This window comes from Onychostoma macrolepis, chromosome 05 (genome assembly GCF_012432095.1).
Source record: "Onychostoma macrolepis isolate SWU-2019 chromosome 05, ASM1243209v1, whole genome shotgun sequence".
Lineage (NCBI taxonomy): Eukaryota > Metazoa > Chordata > Actinopteri > Cypriniformes > Cyprinidae > Onychostoma > Onychostoma macrolepis.
Genome location: NC_081159.1, coordinates 26,746,134 through 26,768,393, shown reverse-complemented (window position 1 = coordinate 26,768,393; position 22,260 = coordinate 26,746,134). Strand labels below are relative to the sequence as shown.

Sequence of the window (22,260 nt, the reverse complement as noted above, 5' to 3'; positions counted from 1 at the left end):
AATCTGACAGCAATATAAAGTTGGCTAAGTCCAGTCTGTTTCTTTGACTGACTCTTACCAGCTACATGCCAAGGTTCTAGCTGTCACAGTGGTTAAAATGGTAAGATCACATGACAGCAATAGACAGTGCTCGAGGTGGGGCAGTATGCACACAGTGCACACTTTACAATACTTTAATTTTTAGTGTACCTTTACATTTTCTATGTACGTTGACGTCTGGCCACTCTACAACAAAAAAGTGTGCTATATGATATGATACGATATGAAGAAATCATATTAGCCAGATTAAGACTATGGAAAACAAAGTTTAAATCTTTTATTCTCAGTGCATCCCATGAATTGTGAGGTTTGCAGGATTTCAGAAAATACAGGAAAATGTTATTTTGTGTGAACACTGAAGCCCAGTGCTTTTGGTTGGTATTTTGCAGTGTTGTGGGAGCTATTCTGAAATTTAAGTGCAACTGAGAAAACATTGGTCATTATGCAGCGTCACATGGTATGTTTACCGGTTTATACCCAAAAACGATGTAGATCCACTGGCAGTAATGCAACACTATGGATGCCAACTGCCGTAAAACTCCAACGAAGAAGAAGAAGATGAAGCTGTAGATCCACATCGGTCCAGTAGATGACAGTATGCGCTCTGAGATCTGTGCACTGCCATCAATGAACAGAAGAAGAACTCAAAACCTGGCTCGAAGAAGGCTCAGGAAGAATCATGGCGGTGGACAAGAAAGATGCGCGATCAGGAAAAGCTCCTAAAAAAGAGTCCCAGCCTTTAATTATCGCCAAAACTCCAGCAGAGGAGCAGCGTTTAAAGTTGGAGAGATTGATGCGAAACCCCGTGAGTTTACTCTTTAACGCAAGCTAGCGGTTTTATTTGGAGGAGTAACTCATGCTAATAATGCTACTTAACTGTTGCAGAAGCATTGAACATAGTATTGAGTTTTATATTTTAATTTTCAAGGATAAACCTGCGCCCATTCCAGAGAAACCAAAGGAGTGGAATCCACGCGCTCCGCCAGAGTTTGTGCGGGATGTGATGGGTTTGTGTTGTTTGTTTACGGTCTCCGATTTAGAGATGAAGCTAATATGAATAGCTACTTAGTTCTAAAGATGTAATCAGTTTTACTTATTTAAATATGACTTTTCCAAAAGGAAATTTGTATTATCTGTTTGTTTTTGATCTTAGGAAAATATTAATCAGACTAAATGGAGAAACTCAAAATTTTTCTTATTTTCAAATAGCCTTTAAAGTTTTTCTTTTTTTCTTTATTTTTTTAAATCAAGAAAATAAGCCTTAAGAAAACAAGAATGCCCTTAGAAAAGTAAAATGTATCCTTTGCTTTTTAATTTTTTTTTCAAATAACATAAAACATAAGAAACACATGAACTTATACAGTGCATTAAACAGAAGTTGTTTTCAAAATTCCAAATTTGTGTTTCCAGTGGTTGGTCATAAATTTCTATTAAATAAAATGTCAAGTAATCAGATCTGTGGTAACATCATTCACTTTCAGCTGATTGCAGGAATTCATTCAAATTGATTCTAACATTTTAGAATTTATCTTTGCCCTCGCCGATAATCTGCCAGGATTAATTTGTGTTATATTTCTTTGTTGAATTTCCGCAGGTTCCAGTGCTGGAGCAGGCAGCGGTGAATTCCATGTGTATAGACATCTGCGTCGTCGGGAATATCAGAGACAAGACTTCCTGGAACGAATTTCTGAAAAGGTAAGTTTATTTTTTCCCCTAAAGCATATGATTATCAAATAGGATCTGCTTTACCATTTATGGAAGTTACTAGTTCACTAAGAAAAGGTGAAAATATAAGGTCCTCAGCATTGTTGCAAAACATTATATGAATGAATGAGGAGTACAAAAAGCCTGTGTAATGTTTATTGGTGATATGCAGAGTTTTTTTTTTCTTTCCCAGTCCTGCCTGAGATTTTTTTTACACTTTAAATTGCTGCCACAGAAATAAATCCAAGTGCTTCAGTGGAATGCGGACCCACTTGTTATTTGTAGTGGCTTAAATAACAGAATTTGGGTGTGAGCAGCGGTGGATCTGCTCGGCTCTCCGGCTCACAGGTGCAAACGACAGATGTTTTACTGTTGCTGTGACAGTCATGTGAATCAAGCAATATTTAATTGAGTTTGTCAATAACCAGGTTTCCATCCAAGGATTTATTTGCGAAAAAATATTTAGCGCTTTAAAATATTTACAATATAGCTGATGGAAATGCCAATTATTGATTCAATTTCTCATGTGTCGACACAATCTTTTTCCGTTTAACTTTAGCGCACAAATTCCATATCGATATTCCACTTAAAATGTCGCAAAGATTTGTTTGGAAACACTTTTTGTTGAGAAAAAGAGCTTTAACGCAAATAAATGTGGCAGCGTGTTCATGGTGTTGCTCACATTAAAGCACCGTTTCCCTGTATTTCAAAAGCGCATTAAATCATATTCATGTTATTAAATTGCATCTAAAATTATTTTATACATGGTAAGAAAAAGATGAGTTACCACTCAAACATACTTATCTTAATTTGATGTTCCTTTAGTAGGCTATAGCCTACGTTTACATTATTTTTTACAGTGCACTGTTCAGTTTAAATAGCCTGTAGTCCGTGCCTTTCAGCTTGACCACCATACATACCCCTGCGATATTATGCCAAGCACATTTTGTTTTACATGGATATTGGAACGCGAAGTACAAAAGTTTAAATTAATTCGTTTTGACTTGTTAGCTTCTTATATTTTTATTCTTGTTTTGTTCTGAGTTCTTTCTACCGTTAAATTTAAAGGATTTGTTGTGGAATGAGGGGAAATAAAATAGCTGACTGTATTTTATTATGACAATGAACAGGCTGCGTTGTCGAGTCAGTAGGCTATGCTTAACTGTGTGTGTGAGGCGCTGGCACGATCACTTGATTATTTATTTATTTATTTTATTTTTTTCCCTTATAAAAGTGGAAACAACTTACCATAGCCTACTCCTACTCCGTAAGACATTATTCAAAATATTTTATTTGTGTACATTCACAATAAAAACAAAACGCGTGCTTTTGTGAAATAAAGGAAACAAACAGGATGCCGCTTTCTCGAGCGCTAATTGTTGCACAGTTTTTTTTTTTGTTTGTTTTTTTTCCTTTCGTCACAGCCACCTATCAATTTAAATTTAATTGTAATTTAACATAATCTTGTTGGTTAACGGTTAATATGGCTTAACGACCGTAAGTTAGGAGAAATAAAGTAACCGAAATGAACATTCCTATTTCCTATAAATAATAATAATAATAATAATAATAATACAACTGCACCTGTTTATGATTATTGCTTAAGTAGCCTATCTATCTAATAGTCTATAACAAAGTACAAAAAAAAAAACTCATGACACTTGTTAGGCTAATAAAAATAATTTTATGTAGGCCTATACAATTTAATAATAGGCTGTTTTGTTTCAAATGGATGAAAAACAGGCTACTAGCCTATAATTTACGCAATAGGAGAAATTATGTATGGAAACAGCTCAAGGGCAATTTATTTTGCGCTACACCAAAACATATGAGACAAGTCGTTTTTTTAGGGATGACGTCATCACACACACACCATTTTATCGGTAAAAGGCCAGTTGGATGGAAACAGGCTGTAGACAGCAGTTTTTTCGATAACAAAACAGAGCAATAACTGGATGGAAACTTGATTAATGTAATATTCCAGTGTGTGATGCATTGTTCCCCACTATTGCATTTCCTTTGGAAATACACTTAGGTTACATCAAAAATCAACTCCTGTACATTTGTCACACCAAGTTCCTCTTTCTTACATGTGCTGTTGGAAAGTCAGATTCATTCAAGTGAAATTTGATTGAAATTTGGATTTACACTTTCCGTTCAAAAGTTTGGTTTTTGTAAAATTTTAAAAGAAGCTTCTTACACTCAGCAAGGCTACAAGGCTACATACTGTGATCAACACAGTAAATTCAGTAATATTGTGAAATTATTGCAAAATAAATTACTGTTTTGTATTGAAATTTTTAAAATTTGTAAAACTATAGTACAAAAAAAAATTTGTACTATAGTCTTTTAGAAATCATTCTAATATGCTGATTTGGTGCTTGGGAAATATTTATGCCGAGAACAGTTTTTGCTGCTTAATATTTTTTGTGGAAACAGTGATGCAATTTTTTTTGTTTTTTTTCTAGATTCTTTGAATGGAAAGTTTAAAAGAAAAGCATTTATTTGAAATAGATGATAATGTAGATAGTGTAACGTTATAAATGTCTTTTCTGACACTTTTGATAAATGCAATGCATTCTGGCTGAATAATTTTTTGAAAATTAAAAAAAAAAAAAAAACACACAAACAAAATAATAATAAACTTGTTTCATTATAAATTGATTAAAAATAACTTTTGCCAACACTATTTGAGTATGTTCCGGGTCTTGAACTGGGTTGATGGTGCCCCCTGCCCCCCTCCCCCCCAGTACAGTTAGTATTGGTTCACAAATAGTTTCTTTTACTCTTGCAGCAAAAGATGGATGAAGACTATATTGAGAAGGTGAAAGAAAACGAAAAGGCTGCTGAGGAAAGAACAGCCAAACGCAGAAAGAAGAGGTTTGCAAAATACTGTCTTGTCTATTTTAGATACTTTAGAATCATTAGAAAACCACTTTAGAAGTTTATTTTGTTTCTGAATCTTTGTTCTTTTGTGTCATTTAGGGAAAAGTTGAAACAAAAGAAGCTGATGGCCAAGAAAGCCAAGATGGAGAGCCAGAAAGAAGGAGGTACGAGATAATGAAATTATCTTAGAAATCCACCCCATTGTTCCTTGAACGCCAGCTGGAAGACATTTACTAAACATGAGTGTCCGAACACTTAAGTAAACAAATATTTTATAATACTAAAATTGTAGTTAATCGAGCTGACTGGTTTGTGTACATTTTCTCTGTTGTTTCAAAAAAGCTAAATAAATCCTATGTAATTAAATGTTGTAAAATAAAACATAAAAACATTCGTGAGGGTGAATGTTTATTATGAGTGTTATATTTAAAAGTGCTATTTATGGATGGCAACACAGGTCATCATAATCATCATTATAGTAACTGCAGTTCTTGAATTTCAGCATTCATCTGTCTAAGCAGTGAGTAATAATGTTTGTTGTGTCAGCAGGCTCAGAGGAGAAGTCATCATCCTCTGCTTCTGAAGCAGAAGAGCAAGAAGATGATGCAGAAGCGCCCAGCTTCATCATGGGGAGGAGGTGACCTAATGAAAGGATGGAAGTATCCAGCATATACTACCGTACGATACCAGAAACGCCTCCAGCAGTGAACATTTACTGAGCTGTGCTTAAAAATACTCAAAATCAGTTTGGAATCAATGTTTCAGAAGCGCATTCATTCAGATGTTCAACATTTGAGGTGGTCATTGGAAAAGCTGAATGTTTTTGATTGAATGAGTGCTGATGATAAAATAATGTGACCAGGATAGACTTATTCAGTTGTAAATATGTATTATTTTTTTTTTTTAATAAACAACAAAGGGAATCATTTTGGCATTTCAGTGTTTCATGAAACATTTTTCTTACTCCCCTTTAACTGCTTCTTATGGAAGCCCTTTTCCGCCACTGAATAAAAAATAAAAAAGGTTGTTGCGACTTTTTATCTCACAATCCTGACTTTTTTTCTCATAATTGCGTGATACAAACTCGCGATTGCAAGTTAAAAAGTCATAATTCTGAGATATAAACTCGCAATTCTGACTTTTTTCCCCTCAATTACGAGTTTATATCTCGCAATTCTGACTTTTTTCCTCACAATTCTGCATTTTTTTTTTCTCACAATTCTGACTTTTTTTTCTCAGAATTGCGTGATACAAACTCGCGATTGCAAGTTAAAAAGTCATAATTCTGAGATATAAACTATATCTTGCAATTCTGACTTTTTTTTCCCTCACAAAGTCAGAATTGCGAGTTATAAAGTAAGACTTGTGAGATATAAACTCACAATTCTGAGAACATATCAAATTTTTTCCCCCTCAAAACTGGAATTTAACTCGCAATTGCGAGTTTATATCTCACAATTCTGTGAAAAAGTCGCTGCAATTTTTCTTTTTCTTTCAGTGGCGGAAAAAAAGGGCTTCCATAGCTTCTGCATTTCCATTGTATGAATAAATTATATTTAAAAAGTTAAAATAGAAAAGCTGTTTCAAATGGTAATACTTGCTATGTACAATAATCACAATCGTATTGTTTTTACTGTATTTTTCCCAAGGGTCTTAATTCACCCCTTCACAATTTAAGGCCTAAAAAAGGTCTTAAATGAGAGCACAAAGTCTTTTAAATTCTTAAAGTAATGGCATTAAATGTTACACACATTGAGAAAAAAAAAAAAAAACTCTTTATTGTAGTTTTTGTCTTTCAGTACAAATATCTAAACTATCCAAAATCAGGATATCAGAATTACTCGAAATATAAAATGAAGTCTGTGTGTAATGTAACAATTGCATAACAGTTAAAGTGAGTTCATGCTTAACAAGAACAAATATTGGCCAATGGCAGATATTTGTTACTGTTTTACATAAGCTTCATTTTGATAAGTTTCTGCTTATCAAAGCAGGTTTTGCTTCTAAATGTCTGAGAACATGTCATTTTTGTTAAACCTGAAACTAAAACGTTGCTCTTTTTAATCATTATTCATGCACACCATTTTATTTTATTTTATTTTTTTGCCTTGTATTAATGGCATAATAGATATAATAGTTTTTGGAGATTAAAAAAAATACAATGTACGCACAGGACCATTTAAAATGGCAAAAAATTAAAAAATAAAATACAAAATGGTTCATTTTGAGGATTTTGGCAAATGATCTCTAATTGGCAAAAATCACCTAAATGCTAAATAATCCCTGCATTTAAAACATTACTGAGAGAGCTAGTAGTGTAATTGTTCGTTAGTCACTAATGGACCCTGTTGTCATGTGTACTACATTCCTTTGCAGCACACGCGAGAAAAAAACCCAGCATAATTCTCTCCACCCTGTATTACCACTCTGCAAATACTGTTAATAGCTCTAATTCATAGTCTGATTCACCACAATGGGATTCTGGATATTGTTGTTTTACTACTACGTCATTATTTCAACTCACCCGTCCGGTCTTTGCAAATAATATGAATTTTGAGTTTTACATGCTCACACTGAGAGAGAAAGTTACAGAGAGAATGTCGGTCACTTATACCTATAAACAGCGGTTCATTTGCTTCATGTCCAAGCAGATCAGGTTAAGCCGGTTTTACCAACAAACACAATTTTGATGATTTGATTACAAACACTTCAGACACTTGCTGGAGCTGCAAAACATACAGCCTAGTTTGTCCTAGAAAACCAATATAATGACGTAAAAACATTTTGATGCATATTACATTATTAATTACTATGTAACACTTTGCCCTCAAGACACTAGGAATAAACTCCACACCTCGTATCAACTCACGTCATGTGCTTGCTTGGTGGGAATTAAGTCACCAGTATGTGGAGGGTTTGTTGACTTTAACATTAGTCATTCAAACACGTTTGCTTTATTTTCCATTTTAAGTGTCAGTTTGATCACATATTGCTTGCCCTTGAATCGTGGCATCGGCAATGAAAACGTGTTCTGTGCTATAAGATTAAAGCAGAGAGTGTTTTAACATGATTCAAGCATTTTTCACAGCTTACAAAGTAGCAACAGTCAGTCTTTGGAATTTCAAAGCACTTTTTTTTATGTCCGAAGCACCTCCCAGTTTCTACCTGGGATTCACACACCCTCATGAAAAACTCTCCTCCCTCCCTTCGGCTTCTTTTTATAGGAGTTGATTAGTATCTTCCAGGCATATTGCTGAGCATAGACACCAGCCAGGTTGACTTCTACTCCCAATTTTATTAATAAGAATCTATCTGCATCCTTGTTACAAGATGAAGACAAACACAGTGATCCGTTTGATGTCACTGATGTCTATCTGGATGTGGACCGGAGAAGGTAAGTGCATTTTAGCCTTAATTATCAATGTTTGTTTGTTCTTTTCAGATGGGGGTTACTATAGAGATCTGGTTTCTGCGTTCTATCACAAATGCACTTCAGTTATACTTTAATTACATTGTTTGTCTTATCCTTCAGTTTAAATGGAGAGGCTTTCTTAGGTAATAGCTCATTAAGGACATTAAAGTGCACACAAATGTCTCATTAAATTTTCATCATGTTGAATTAGATGTTGGATGTCGGACAAAGATGATTATAGAATAACAAGCTAAAAATCTTCCTTCCATTCTGCGAAAATACCCTGGTGACAAATTAGTAAAATAATTCATGAAATATTATTGAAGAATTGTACTAGTGGCCCACTGATGCTAATGTCTAGCATATATGTGTGACCCCAATTATAATAAATCATAACAATTCATTGTGATACCTTCAGTTCAGATAATGTGCGACCCTGGACCACAAAACCAGTCTTAAGTCGCTGGGGTATATTTGTAGCAATAGCCAACAAATACATTGTATGGGTCAAAATAATCGATTTTTCTTTTATGCCAAAAATCATTAGGATATTAAGTAAAGATCATGTTCCATGAAGATATTTTGTAAATTTCATACTGTAAATATATTGAAACTGAATTTTTGATTAGTAATATGCATGGCTAAGAACTTCATTTGAACAACTTTAAAGGCGATTTTCTCAATATTTAGATTTTTTTGCACCCTATTCCTATTTTGCATCATAAAAATCCTCCAGGTATAACGACACCTCATTACAAATCAAACTTATTTAAACTTTTGAATGGGGTCATTTTTTAAGCTATTATTTCATCCTGTGTTCTATATTTGTTATAAATAGGTGAAATAGCTCACTAATTAGTAGTCATTAATTAGTAGTATGTCATAGGATGCCACACTCATCACACATTTTTTTAATGACCTACTACAGAAATACAGAATACAGATACAACGACTCCTTTCATATGTCATGTTCATAAAGCTGTAAAAACAGAATCTATATCGAGACTCGAGGGAAACGCACACTAGCAGGCAAGACTGAGCCTGTATGTTCTGTTTCGTGGCCACTTTTCCATCAATACACCTGTAGCACTGCAGTCACAACATTTAGGGTTGGTAGGTGTTACACAATCCATTTTTCCCTAGGACAGGTGCATGTGAATCAGACTGAACCTGCTTTTATTCTGTGACAGACTTGAATGGGGATCGAGTTGGAACAATGAGGTCACTTTAAAACTGGCTCTTTAAAGTCTTTTTCTCTGTCTACAGGTCAGGCATTCCACCCTGTGCTTACATCGAATGCTTTCCTAGCCAATGTCACCAGTAATACAGTGATACTGAAGCAGCCGTATTGTGTATTTAATCAGCCGTGCCCTGGCTGTGAGATATGGCTGGTGGCTGGGCTGTGCTCAGGTAAAACGTCTTCAGAAATTGTAATAATATTTTCACAATATTGCTGTTTTATGTATTTAATCAAATAAATGCAGCCATATTGAGCATAAGGCAAAAAAAAAAAAAAATCTAATGCAAATTCTCCCATCTGTTTGCATTATCAATCCTCTTTCACTTTTAGCAAACGGCAAATTTGATGCGCTAGTAAACAACTCAACTACCAACATCCTCAGCTTGTCACCCTACCCAACAGCATTCAACCCATCATCACAGAACTTCTTTCTGACCAGAGTTGGACTTCTGTCAGACTTCCCCTGTAATCAGTTCTCCAATGGTCCTTACTTCGTAGTCGGCGCTGATGGGATTTGTAGTGGCGTCAACTGTAATGGAGTATTACCTGATGGATCCACCGTTTGGTAGGACCTTTTAATGTATTGTGCAATGTGAATGGAAGACATTATTTAAGACAAAGTTCCAAATCTGCCATTCTAAAAACCCATAGGACATTTGCGTTGACTCTGAAATGCCCTTTTAAGATTACAAAAGTAAATAGAACTCTCATTTTGATGTCATGTGGTCATTAGGTGACGAACCTAATTTGTCTAAAATTTTGCAAGCAAAAATGAAATCCGAGAGCATTCTGACCCTGCATAGACAGCAATGCAATGGACATGTTCAAGGCCCAGAAAGGTAGTAAGGACATTGTTAAAATAGTCCATGTGACTTCAGTGGTTCAACCTTACTTTTATGAAGCTATGAGAACACTTCGTGTGTGCAAAGAAAACAAAAATAACGACCTTAATTAACAATTTCTTCTCTTTCGTGTCAGTCTTCGTTGCATGTTCACGAGAGCACGACAACACATGTGTTGTTATTTTTGTTTTGTTTTGCAAAACGTTATGGTTGAACCACTGATGTCACATGGACTATTTTAACGATGTCCTTACTACCTTTCTGGGCCTTGAACGTGTCAGTTCCATTGCTGTCTGTGCAGGGTCAGAAAACTCTCAGATTTCATCAAAAATATCGATGAACGAAGATCTTACAGGTTTGGAACAACATTTTTTGATGACATTTTTGGTTGAACTATCCCTTTAATGCTCACACAGAAATCACTTTCAAACCGAACAAACTTGAACCCAAACAAAAACAGCTCAGCTGTGATGATATTCAGATCCACAACTGCAAATATAAGATTTCTTTTATACCACAGCTAAATTAACATTTAGACACAATATTGACACTTTTCTCTGCAACAAAATTAGTTGAAATCTCAATCAGAGTCAACTTTTGCACATTTCAGAGCAACACACAGCAGTTCTATTCATTCCCGAATTAATCAGTTCATTTGAACCAATCGGTTGAGTGAATGATTCAGTGATTCACTGTCGCCACCTACTGGCGTAACAATGTAACCTGAAAGAGTTATTGAAAAATCCCCACCTCTAATGTGCAGACTGACAGTATTTATTTATTCTACACAAAATATACCGTTCAAATGCTGGTATTCTTCTCTAATGGTGTCCTTAAAGGATCATTTGATAGTTTTATATTTTAAAAGAGTTTTGAAATGACTTCACATTGTCAAAAGGGTGTCTTGACTGCAGTTGCGAAGTAGCTTCTTAAACACTAGATTTGAGTTTGCTTTTAATGCATTGAAACTATTTTTCCCTTACAGCTTCAAGTATCTTCTAATCGATGCTAATAGGACTCTTGTTAATTCGTCAAACTGGTCTGGCAACATTACTCTTACCAAACGTAAGAATTCATATAAAATCCTTTGAATCATTGCTAAATAATATTGGAGTCATCCTAATAGCTGCTGATATCTTAATAATCTATTCATACAGTAATACCCCTTCACACCATTTATGATGGTCTGAGTGCGAGATCTGGTGCCATGGTTGTCATTACTACCATCCTATGTGTGGCTGTGGCTCTGCTTTTACTTCTTTTCCTCATTATGTTATGCGTAACCTGGTGAGTAAATTACACTTAAATCACACTTGTGTACATATATGATATATTATCATCATATTTAATTTCTTAATTGTCCATATGTAATCTAACATATGACTCAATCTTGTCCATCCAGCTGTGCCAAGAAAGACGGTAAGCAAATCTCAGTCATGAACTCAATCCGTATCCCCCGCTACGACACCCACAACCTAAAGGAGCGCGTGCATCCCTACGACAACCCTGCTTACCAGTCGGACTTGAAAAATTACTCCACATCTTCCACTCTGCCCAAGGATGGCGCACGGAAGCTGTGATCTCCCACAGACACCATCACTGCACTACATATTCCAGGGGACAGCAAACTACGTTGCAGTATTTTCTCTTTCACAGTTACAAGGCAAAATAGAGGACAGGAAGTAAACTTGAAATTAACACGTCAACTCTATGAAACTCACATCATGCATGTGTTACATTGGTGTTTGGCATCAGAAATGTTTCTTGTGTAGAATCAAACCAGAATGGTTGTGCTAAAAGCTTCTTTTTAGTCATCATCTTCCAGCTTTTTGTAAACTCTTGTGGCCTCAGTATTGTTTGAGATCAAAGGAACAGATGGAACAGAACTGCACTACAATGACTACAACATGCACATTCACTAGATGGCGCTGTTTAGTAGGAAATATGTGGTTAGAGTGCCACTCATACTGTAGTATTTACTAGTGCAGTGTTTTCTAACCTTTCTTGTCTTATTAGGGGTCAAATAGGTCTAAATAACCCTTTATCAACAAACCAGGTGAATTGGTTTCTTTTAAGTCATATTATACTGGATATCTTTTATTATTAATATCACAAAACTTTTTTTCTTTTTCTTTTTAATGTTTAATCATAATTAGTCATCATTCTCTTAGTTAGTGGTTTTATAAGTTGTTTTAATCTTTGTCAGCTGTATGCTATATGTACACAAAGCAGTTACCCTGGTCTTTAATCATTTTGAGTTTAGGTTAAAATGTTATGAATTTACATATATCACAGGTGTTTTAATTTTTCTTTATTTTTATGATTGTTAATCATGTTTTATGCAGAAATCTTGCTTAAACAGTCTTGGAGTAATAGTCAAAAGTTCAGCCATTCCATGTAGTTTCTCTGTTAATACAATGCAATTAATAAAAACTGGATGTTTAATAATTATACAGTTAAGTTCTGAGGAAGCATCCTAACTGTGATACAACCTCATAAGCGAGTAAATGATACTCTAACGAGCATAAAAATAAAGAGAACACACAAATATTGGGTAACTCATTTTAATTTTTTTGTTGATACTGCTCAGTATTGAATGAAATAAAAGTTTATTTACAATGCTGCCTTAAATTTTGTCTATCTGTTCATTCATTTTTAAGCTTAATTAAGCTTTTGGAACAGTTGTAATATCGGGAGTGAAGCCTTCAAATTCTACCTTTGGAAACCTTTAAAATGTAAAATCTGATTATTATTTGGTTATTTTGGACATTATCCACTTTTATTGTCCGGGTAATTGTACTACTCACTATACCTTAAAAAGTCAAGTGATACATCAATGCAACACACTTTTAGGCAATTTGTAACTATTTTACTTTTTGGTGTGATAGAAGGACTAGGAGATGAATAGGAATCATTTGTCAAGTTCATTTGTGTGTTTATGTACTACCTGATTATGCCCCATTAATGGTCAGATCAGATTTATTCATGGGCTTCATACTTATGTTTCCGTACAAATTCATACAAATCGCGACCTCGTAATACATTTTATCATGACTTTTAACATCACTTGCTCATAAATGGATGACTGCAGTGAATGGGTGCCGTCAGAATGAGAGTCCAAACAGCTGATAAAAATATCACGTCTGTTATCATGTTTCTCTCCTGATTCAGAGGAGATGAGTGTTCACTGGACAAACCAATATTGAGAGGATTCATATTTTGACATTTAAAGTTAAAACATGATGAATCTATTACAAACATGCAGCTTTTCGCTGTACAAAACCTTAGCTGATGGCCTGGAGTCATCTGGATCACTTGTGGATTATTGTGATGTTTTTATCAGCTGTTTAGTCTCTCATTCTGACGGCACTCATTCACTGCAGAGGATCCATTGGTGAGCAAGTGCTACTTTTGCTAAGCGATAATACTACTAATGATAATTATAATTCTACATTTTTCCAAATCTGTTCTGATAAAGAAACAAACTCATCTACATCTTGGATGGCCTAAGGGTCAGTAAATGTTCAGCAAATTCTCATTTTTGGGTGTACTATTCCTTTAACATTAACAATGAAAAAAATGTACTAATTTTGTGTAAAGTCAATACCAATATTTACTAATACATTATTAAAATAAAAAATATCTGTTATTTAATATACCCTAGTAACGTGAATTAACAACAAACTGTTGCATTTTTATTAACTAATGTTAAAAAAGATGAATACTGTAACAAATATGTTGCTCTTTTAATGTTTGGAATTTTTAATTATTGGGAGCTTATTGTAAAGTGTTACTTGAAATAATATGCAAAAAATTGGGATATCCTCATATTCCAGATGAAAAGCCTGTGCTAAACACACACACACACACACTTTATATCTAAAAACTAAAAAGAGGGCTGCACCGGTTAACTCTTTGATACGGTGAGTCACAAGAAGCCCACACAGCACATCTCCTCCTCTGGTCACAGCTCTAAAGGTGCGTCTGTATTCCTGGATTAATGAGTCAGCCGTGCCCACACTCACATACATGAATTACGTGGCCTCCAGTTCGCCTATATTTTGTAAAAACATATAATTTTAAGGAAAACGTCACTGAAGCCTATATACAACATTCTCAAACATTTTACCTTGCTTGAGAATATCTTTGAATGAAGACTACCATTGTGTGAACTTCCCTTTCATTACTGTAGTATTGGTCAGTTTGTTTTTCTCCGTCTGGAAAGAAACTATGTTGTGATTCGTCAGTGAATCACCTTCCTTTTTCCATGATAAAGGAACACTTCTTGATCTTCCACCTGCTCATGTTGACAGTGCATATCAGAATATGTCAGTGCTGACACTCTGTGAGAGTCTATGCTTTGATTTCCACCAAATACCATAATCAAGGAGTCGTTCAGTTTTCCACCTTGCTGCATGCATTTAGTGAGGCTGTCAGCCTTCAAAAACAGCTAGAAAGGTATTTTCTTTCAGTTTTTGCTAGTATTTTTGTTTTTATGTGAGTCATTTCAGTTAAAGTGAAGTGTCTTTCCATTATGATGGCAGACTGGGGTTATTCGGTCAGATCATGAGCTTATCAGTCAAAATAACTCATGTTGAGGCATAATAAAAGGAAGTAGCCTACACAGTCATATTACACTTATAGCTCTCTGATGTTCTGAATCACTATTTTGAACGTAGCATTTTCTCTACTGCTTTCTTAATACTAAATGTTATATATACTGAATCATTAGAAAAAAGCACTTTAGCATTTCACCGAGGCTTGTGCCACAGTAAAAAAGGGATCTAACAATGCCTCTATGAAGATTTTAATTACAGAAATAAGAGAGAAGTGGATAGCTGCCTTCAAATAAACTTTTAAAAATAAATAAGGTTCAAAAAGGGGTTTTTATGATGCCATAAAAGAACCATTCTGGGTTCCCTAAATAACCTTTCAGTGAACAGTTCTTAAAATAACCATTTTTTGGTCTGAAAAACATCGCAATAATCTAAAGAATACTTTTCCACTAGATAACTTTTTGGTGTTCCATGGATGTTGAAGGTTCTTCAGGAACCATAGAAGATAGATAACAAAAGACAGATAGTAAAGAAATCAAAATGTGTGTTCCTATGTTGGTTTCAAACATCTAGTCAATTTCAAAGCCCCTCTTAAATTAGGGCATTGAATTCTGCCCTCCAGTATTATCATATCTTTGGCTAACCAAGTGAACACAGTAAAACCACACTGACATACATTCAGACAATTTTCAGCTATATCCTATATAATGAAGGTAGCCTAGATTTGAACTCAAGAGATGAGCTGTAAATGTAAAGTCAGGGCAGGTTGTCACATTTTTATTAGGGCAGTTGTCAGATAAACTGGCAATTGGCATATTTTAATCGTTTTGTGTTTTATAGTTATTTTACTGTTTAAATTTAGCTGAAAGTCCTGTAATAGGCTGTTTCCTTTGTGACAACTTACCCCATATATTCTTACGCGAGAACGTGCGTTCAAAGAACTGTATCTTTTATTCTAGACAATAACGCTGGAAATGTTCAACTGGTTTCTGCAGCCAAACCCTCAAGATACAATCGATACAAAAACTGACATTCAAAAATGAACCAACGCTGAGAAATATTTACTGGAGTAAAAAGTGTGATCCTATTAGTTCATAGTGTTTACTATCCAGTAGTCTATCAATACCATTGTTTGCTTATCTCAGCTATGTTAGCTCTTGTTAATCTCGAGGGTTAAGAAATGGCTCCTTAGTTTTCACCTCAAACGGAGAATTCATTTCACGCGTTTTGTCGCGTCGCGTCGCGCCACACCTCGTCTCCACTTGACGCGACGCAACAAAAGTAGCTACAACATTCAACAAAGCCGCCTAGTCGCGTACTTGTCTTGTAGTTTACAACCAGTAGTGTTTATTCTAAAGGAAGCGTTGTAGTTTGGTCGCGTCGCGTCTGTTTAATACCTTCTCTCTTCAAGTGTGTGATCCAGTCAGTCAGTCACTCCTCCTACAAACAAACCACAGAGATCAAACCCACCCGTGTCTAACGCGTGGATTGTGTAGACGACCGCTGGACCGACCGGCGGTGCTGCTTCTCAGTACAGCGTTAGATATGACAAGCTTTATTGATGGAACAGTTTATTTGCTATTTGTACATTGCTTATAAAAATGCGTGTTACTGAAGGAATAAGAAGTGTCGGCGCGTGATATAGGCTATTTTCTGAATAACAGAATGGCTAAACGAAGCACACTATTCATCAGGATTGTGGAAGGAAAGAACCTGCCAATCAAGGACATGTAAGTGCTGATGACTTTATGTGATAATTATAAGATAAATTGCACATAAATATATTGGAAGACGTGTTCAGTATACATGATGATAAAGAAACTGAAAGCTGTAGGCTATGGGATTTGACAGATATATATATTAGGTACATAGGCTATTAGCCTACCAGTTAAAAAAAAAAGAAAGAAAGAAAAAAATTATAATCATGCTACTTTACATTTTAACAATGGATTACAGGATAAAACAAATACTGTTTATGAATGGATAAAAAAAAAAAAAAACCTTCTGGCATTTTAATCATAAACATGAACATATATGTCAGGCTATTTGAAACACAAATAAATGAAAGTGCATCTACAAGCATTATCATATAAATATGAAGTTATATAAATATTTCTAAATGGATGTTTCAGTTATTTTTTGATAGAGACATTGAAAATCATAGCCTTTATGCACGGAACAGTTGATGAACTAATGAATGAAAGTTAAAAGGCTGTTTTATTGTGTAATTTGGCACAGATGCCGCCTGTATAGCGAAATGCATAACAGAAACATATAGCCTAATGTATTTCTCTTTAACCATCAGATATTATTCATCAGTATATATCAGCCATACCATCAGATTCAGTCAATTATATTCAGATATTTTACACTTTTTTCAAAGCTCATGCCAAAATACTGCATAAACACTCTTTTCAAACCCTTAATGAGTAGTATAAATGAAATAAGCTTGTTAATTGGTTCCCTGTTTGGAATTGGCAGCATTCCATTGTGAATAACACAAATTCATTTGGTGCGCAGCTCAATGTTTCCTTTGTCTGGCATGAGGTTGGAAATTCACATAGTTATGATTTTACAGCAGTAGCCCAGAAGACAACCGTTTATATGTTTCTATTTGTGGAAAGGACAGCTCTCCCACATTCTGTGAGGAAATGACTTTATTGGTTAGTAAGGTCATCCACATTAACATTTCAGCACTATGGTCAGGTCAATGTGAGGAAAATGTGATTCGCTGCCCTTCTCTTCCTGAGTTGCTGATTTCACTTCCTTGTATGATTAGATTAAATTACTAGTCACTTATCGAATTTGCTGAACTGTTTAGTTGGTGGGCCGAACTGCAGGAACAGATGTTGTGTGGAGTGTTTGCATTTATACTGTGGTGACGCTGCCAAAAGTGCACAATGGCAGATTGTACATGTTCTCTACAAACATGCTTTATTTACACAGGACCAGGGTGAGCTTTAGTAAAGAGTATGCACCTTTTGGGATTTCGCTGGATTTCTTCAAATGATTGCAAGGTTCTGGAAAGATTAGCTTGTATATTCTGGACTGTTTAGGTGAGCTAATTATTATCAAGCAGGCGGTGAGCAATCAGCACCCAGGCACAGGAAATATGAGCACTTGTTTTCTGAGATAAATGTTCCTTGATTGGGACATTTACAAGATCATAAGTAGAGAATGCTATCAGATAGGTCTACTAGATATTGTTGTCAGTCATCACCATTTTTTGTTTAATATTTTTGTAATTATATATCAACTTCGATATAAAATAACAACAATAATAATAATTTATTATTATCATATTATATTTTATTACACGGCTCTGTGGAATACTTGATTCTGATTGGTCAGTCACCACATTCTGAGGTATGTTATTCCCTGATAACAACTGGCAAAAACTAATAACACATGCTCATCCGGGTAACTGCAGTCAGTGCTATTTGCTTGCTGGGAACATTTTTTCTTCATGGAAGCTTTGCGTTTGGTTGGCTAATAAAATATTAAAACTCAAATCAATATTCTCTGTACAAATATTTAATTATGTTATCCTGGTATTGCGGACTCGCTCTCTCTTGTTTCATACAAACAGTTGCTGCCATTTTGCAATGATTGTACACTGTAATGGATTGTAAGATAACTAACAAATTGGTAAGATTTTAAAACAGTTTCATCTTAAATCAGTATCTTTTATCACCATAATTATTGATGTAGTGAAATGCCACGTAATAAGTAGTATGACTGTACCATATCTCTTAATGTCCGTCTAGTTTAAACTTTCTTCACTGAAGCTTTGCGTTCAAATATTTCAAGTCAAATCAATATTTCGTGTCATATCAATTATTTAGTTTTGTGGCAATTAGCCACGTAATAAGCGCGATAATGTACATCCAGCCGGTTGTTATAGCAAAATAATGCCCTTTAGCCTGTCAGGCTTTATTCTGCGATAATAACCGGCTGGATGTACATTATCCCTAACATAATGCTTTTGTGTTCTATTATTTATTTTATAAAATTATTAAATTAAATAAGAAATATTTGAATATTTTACTGTATTAGACATAATAATAGCTTAACCTTGACCTTAAAGTGTGACTGAGATATCAATGTACACATGAAGGCTGACATCGTATAGGCCATTGCAATATGTTTTTCAGCTTTTCGACTTTATTTTTAAGCAATGCATATTACTAATCAAAAATTAAGTTTTGATATATTTACGGTAGGTAATTTACAAAATATCTTCATGGAACATGATCTTTACTTAATATCCATGTGATTTTGGCATAAAAGAAAATTGGATAATTTTGACCCATACAATGTATTGTTGGCTATTGCTACAAATATACCCCAGCGACTTAAGACTGGTTTTGTGGTCCAGGGTCACACATTATCTGAACTCAAGGTATCACAATGAATAGATGAAGTGAAGAATAGAAAAGTGTTATAATGTATTATAAATGTGGTTACAATTGTTAATGAGAAATACTTTTTAATTGCATTATATATAAATGCTTCAAGTAAAGTGTTACCAAAATTTCCTTATTACATAGTTTATGTTTGAGTCAGGTGGCATTTTTATCATAAAGTCAAGAAGTATCAACCTGTTACTTAAAATCATGTTGAAATGAACATAGCGACAGAACTTTTCTTAGGTATTGTGATGTGAATCTGAGTTTAACAGATTTTAGAAAAAAAAAAAAGGGGGACTTGTTTCTCTCCATATTGTTGATTGGAATTTCTGATCAAAAATGAATTTGAACTTGCAGTCGATTGTGAAGGGCCCAGGTTTAAGTGAACTAAATGATTAGAGTTTTGATGACATTTTGAATAAACATTACAAGGTCAAAGATGCATTTACAAAATAAAGTGCATTTTCATTTCATGCCGACTTAAAATTTCACGTATGTGTTTAACTAATCAAATGACTCTGGGGTCTCAAAGTCCCCAAACAGAACATCATGGCTACAGAAGATAAGAGAAGCAGAGAGAATGAGAGAGGAATCTCTCCTCTTCCTTCTTTTGTCATCATCTCTATCCTGCTCCTGCAGGTGGCACGAGGATGATAGTATGTGGTTCAACTGCCAAGCTACAGTGCTGTTTGATGTAGCACCTGATTCTGACAGCCACAGGTTTCCCCATTACACTGATAACAACAGGCGAAGATGAATCACCGCATGATGCACTCATTCTCCTCTCCCTCAGCACACACACACGCGCTAGCACGCAAATACTCATACAGCTCACCAAAGTTGCCAAGGGCAGTCATTACCTCCACAGAGGAATTTCAATATCCTCACAGTGACAACAGACATCTCTACACATGCTCTCTGTCAATTCACGGCTCGTCTTGAGACGGCGTGCAATGAACAAATGCTCACCTATCAGACAGTGGGCTGTCGAAATGAAAATAGGAAATGCCCAATATATAGATGCAAAAAGGTTATATTCATGTGACAAAGAATAGGATGTCATGATTTTATATCTGAAATAGGAGTGTATATAGTTCCTATAGGAATCTGTGTGTTAGGATCTGCCATTCATCCCAGTGGAATTTGCTTCATTGGTTTGTGCAGGATGAAGTCAATAAACGATCTGCAAGTAGTTTGGCAGAATTTTTTATTAATAAACGCTTTTCACATTTCAGGGTCTCTCTGAAGAGTAAGTCATCATTGGGAAAAGTTCTACAGCTGTGAATGGAAGACTACATCAAATATATTCTTGCATTCCTATTTACTCAAATAGCAAAGAAAATCTCCATGATAGTGTTTTAATGACTTTCTAAAAAAGGAAAAAATAGAGAGACTGATAATGTTAGTCAGAAGAGAGAACAATATCAAATTTACTGCCGCTACTATAGCTGTTGAGTTGAAAACTTCCTCACAGCAGCATTAGTATTTTTTTTATTTTTTTTGTAATTTGAGGCAAAGGTAATATAATACAAAGAGCAGTTTTATAAATGTACATACTTTTTTTTTTTCTTTTAAATGTGATGCAGATCTGTGAAAATAGCCCAAGATGTAGTTTTGGTCAAATATTATTTTATTTTTTATGCTAAATCAAAGTCATGTTGTGTGAGCAACAAAGTAATGTGAAGAGACCAATGTGCAAAAAATGATAAAAAAACAGGAAAAACATAAAAAAAGGAAATTATTATAATAGATATATCTTATATAATCCTTGTAGATCCTCCTAATTATGTGTCAATATCAATAATTCTCTTAAAATATGACATAATTTGACCTTTTTATGACAAAGTTAGTTCAGTTTGTAAAATGTCATGTGCAGCAGCTCTCCAAAAGCTTAATAATTTATGAATGACTAATTTATGATATTGTTAAAAGGAAAAAAAAAAAAACTCTATAATAACCAACATGAATACAAAGACTGCATTTTTATGAATTTGGCACATGTGTTTTTAAAGTAGTGTTTTTAAATATATATTGGAAAGTCTTTGACCCCATAAATGACTTTCCTCTGGAATCTCATTAATATTATGGTTGGATTGATACCGATTCTGTGAAATAAAAGATTAATAATGTTCTTTCATAGGTTTCTTTAAAGCTCCAGAAAGGAAGATTCTTTGTGGGACTTGAAAAGGTTCTTCTATGGAATGAGGCTATAAAATCTTTTTTAGTTATAATAAAACATTACTTTTGAAGTGTATGATATATTTTTCATTTAACCTTGTAAACCATAAAAGTATATCATCTTTCTATATTTAAATACATGCCTTGTTGATCCGAGAGAGCAACGGCATCATAATTAGCATATAATTAATTCTTGATTGCATAAACAATCATGTGTGATCATGAGATTAATAACTATTGCTCAGAGATTTTACCAGTATGCAATAACATTATTGTTCATTTCACTTTCAGAACTGGAAGCAGTGATCCATACTGCATTGTGAAAATTGATAATGAGGCAATAATTCGGTAGGTATCCTAATCCTAGTCTTTGGGATCTAATATTGGTCCACGTTACTATACAGCCTATGATAAGTCAATTATCACAAACTGAACAGGTTAGAAATGAAATTTTCTGTGAAGCAGAACTAATTTAATTTGTGCCACATAATTGAAATCTCTGCTGTTCCATAGATTGCTGTGTGGTTGTACCAGAGCTTGTGTACCTCCACATTTGGCAGCTATATAAAGGTCACACTAAACAAACCTACGATGTGAGGAGTCTGAGGTGGAGGTTCAAAACGCAAAATATATATGTGCTGTGACCATAAGTACAGTGTGGGCATATTGATTGGTGGTGCTCCACATGGAATTAAGAGTAGGAGGTAGAAGGTAGAAGAAATGAAAATCCATATTATATGCATGAAAACCCATGCTAGCAACCACTAGCACAACGAAAGTAGTGAGAATTTTTTTTAACTGAACTTATTAAGTTTATTACATTGTTTTATTTGTTATTCGCTCCACCATCTCTTTTGTGACTCACTTTATTCCAAGTGCCTATAAAAATAACTTATTTTCCAGCTGAACTGAAAGGTTTAACAATCACTCTATTGATATCAACAGAATGTTACTGAGTGTTTTCTGAGCCACAGCGATTTTTTTGGGTCAATAA

The 22,260-nt window shown here is 34.6% G+C and overlaps 3 protein-coding genes across 3 annotated transcripts in view; all 3 read left to right on the top strand.

Moving 5' to 3' along the window:
- The first annotated feature begins 514 nt into the window (after window positions 1–514).
- On the top strand, window positions 515–5,580 carry prkrip1 (PRKR interacting protein 1). Its single transcript, XM_058774497.1, has 6 exons — window positions 515–844; window positions 968–1,046; window positions 1,634–1,734; window positions 4,538–4,623; window positions 4,729–4,793; window positions 5,179–5,580. The coding sequence occupies exons 1-6, from the start codon at window positions 719–721 to the stop codon at window positions 5,268–5,270; spliced, it is 549 nt and encodes a 182-aa protein (XP_058630480.1). The 5' UTR covers window positions 515–718; the 3' UTR covers window positions 5,271–5,580.
- A 2,308-nt stretch (window positions 5,581–7,888) lies between these two features.
- On the top strand, window positions 7,889–12,742 carry upk3b (uroplakin 3b). Its single transcript, XM_058777103.1, has 6 exons — window positions 7,889–8,023; window positions 9,308–9,451; window positions 9,612–9,846; window positions 11,109–11,188; window positions 11,281–11,410; window positions 11,526–12,742. The coding sequence occupies exons 1-6, from the start codon at window positions 7,960–7,962 to the stop codon at window positions 11,701–11,703; spliced, it is 831 nt and encodes a 276-aa protein (XP_058633086.1). The 5' UTR covers window positions 7,889–7,959; the 3' UTR covers window positions 11,704–12,742.
- A 2,934-nt stretch (window positions 12,743–15,676) lies between these two features.
- The window catches only part of rasa4 (RAS p21 protein activator 4), a 40,794-nt gene continuing 34,210 nt past the window's right edge, over window positions 15,677–22,260 (top strand). Inside the window, 2 exon segments of the mRNA XM_058777243.1 lie at window positions 15,677–16,409; window positions 21,558–21,614. Of these exon segments, the coding sequence (XP_058633226.1) occupies window positions 16,345–16,409; window positions 21,558–21,614 (122 nt within the window). The 5' untranslated portion in view covers window positions 15,677–16,344.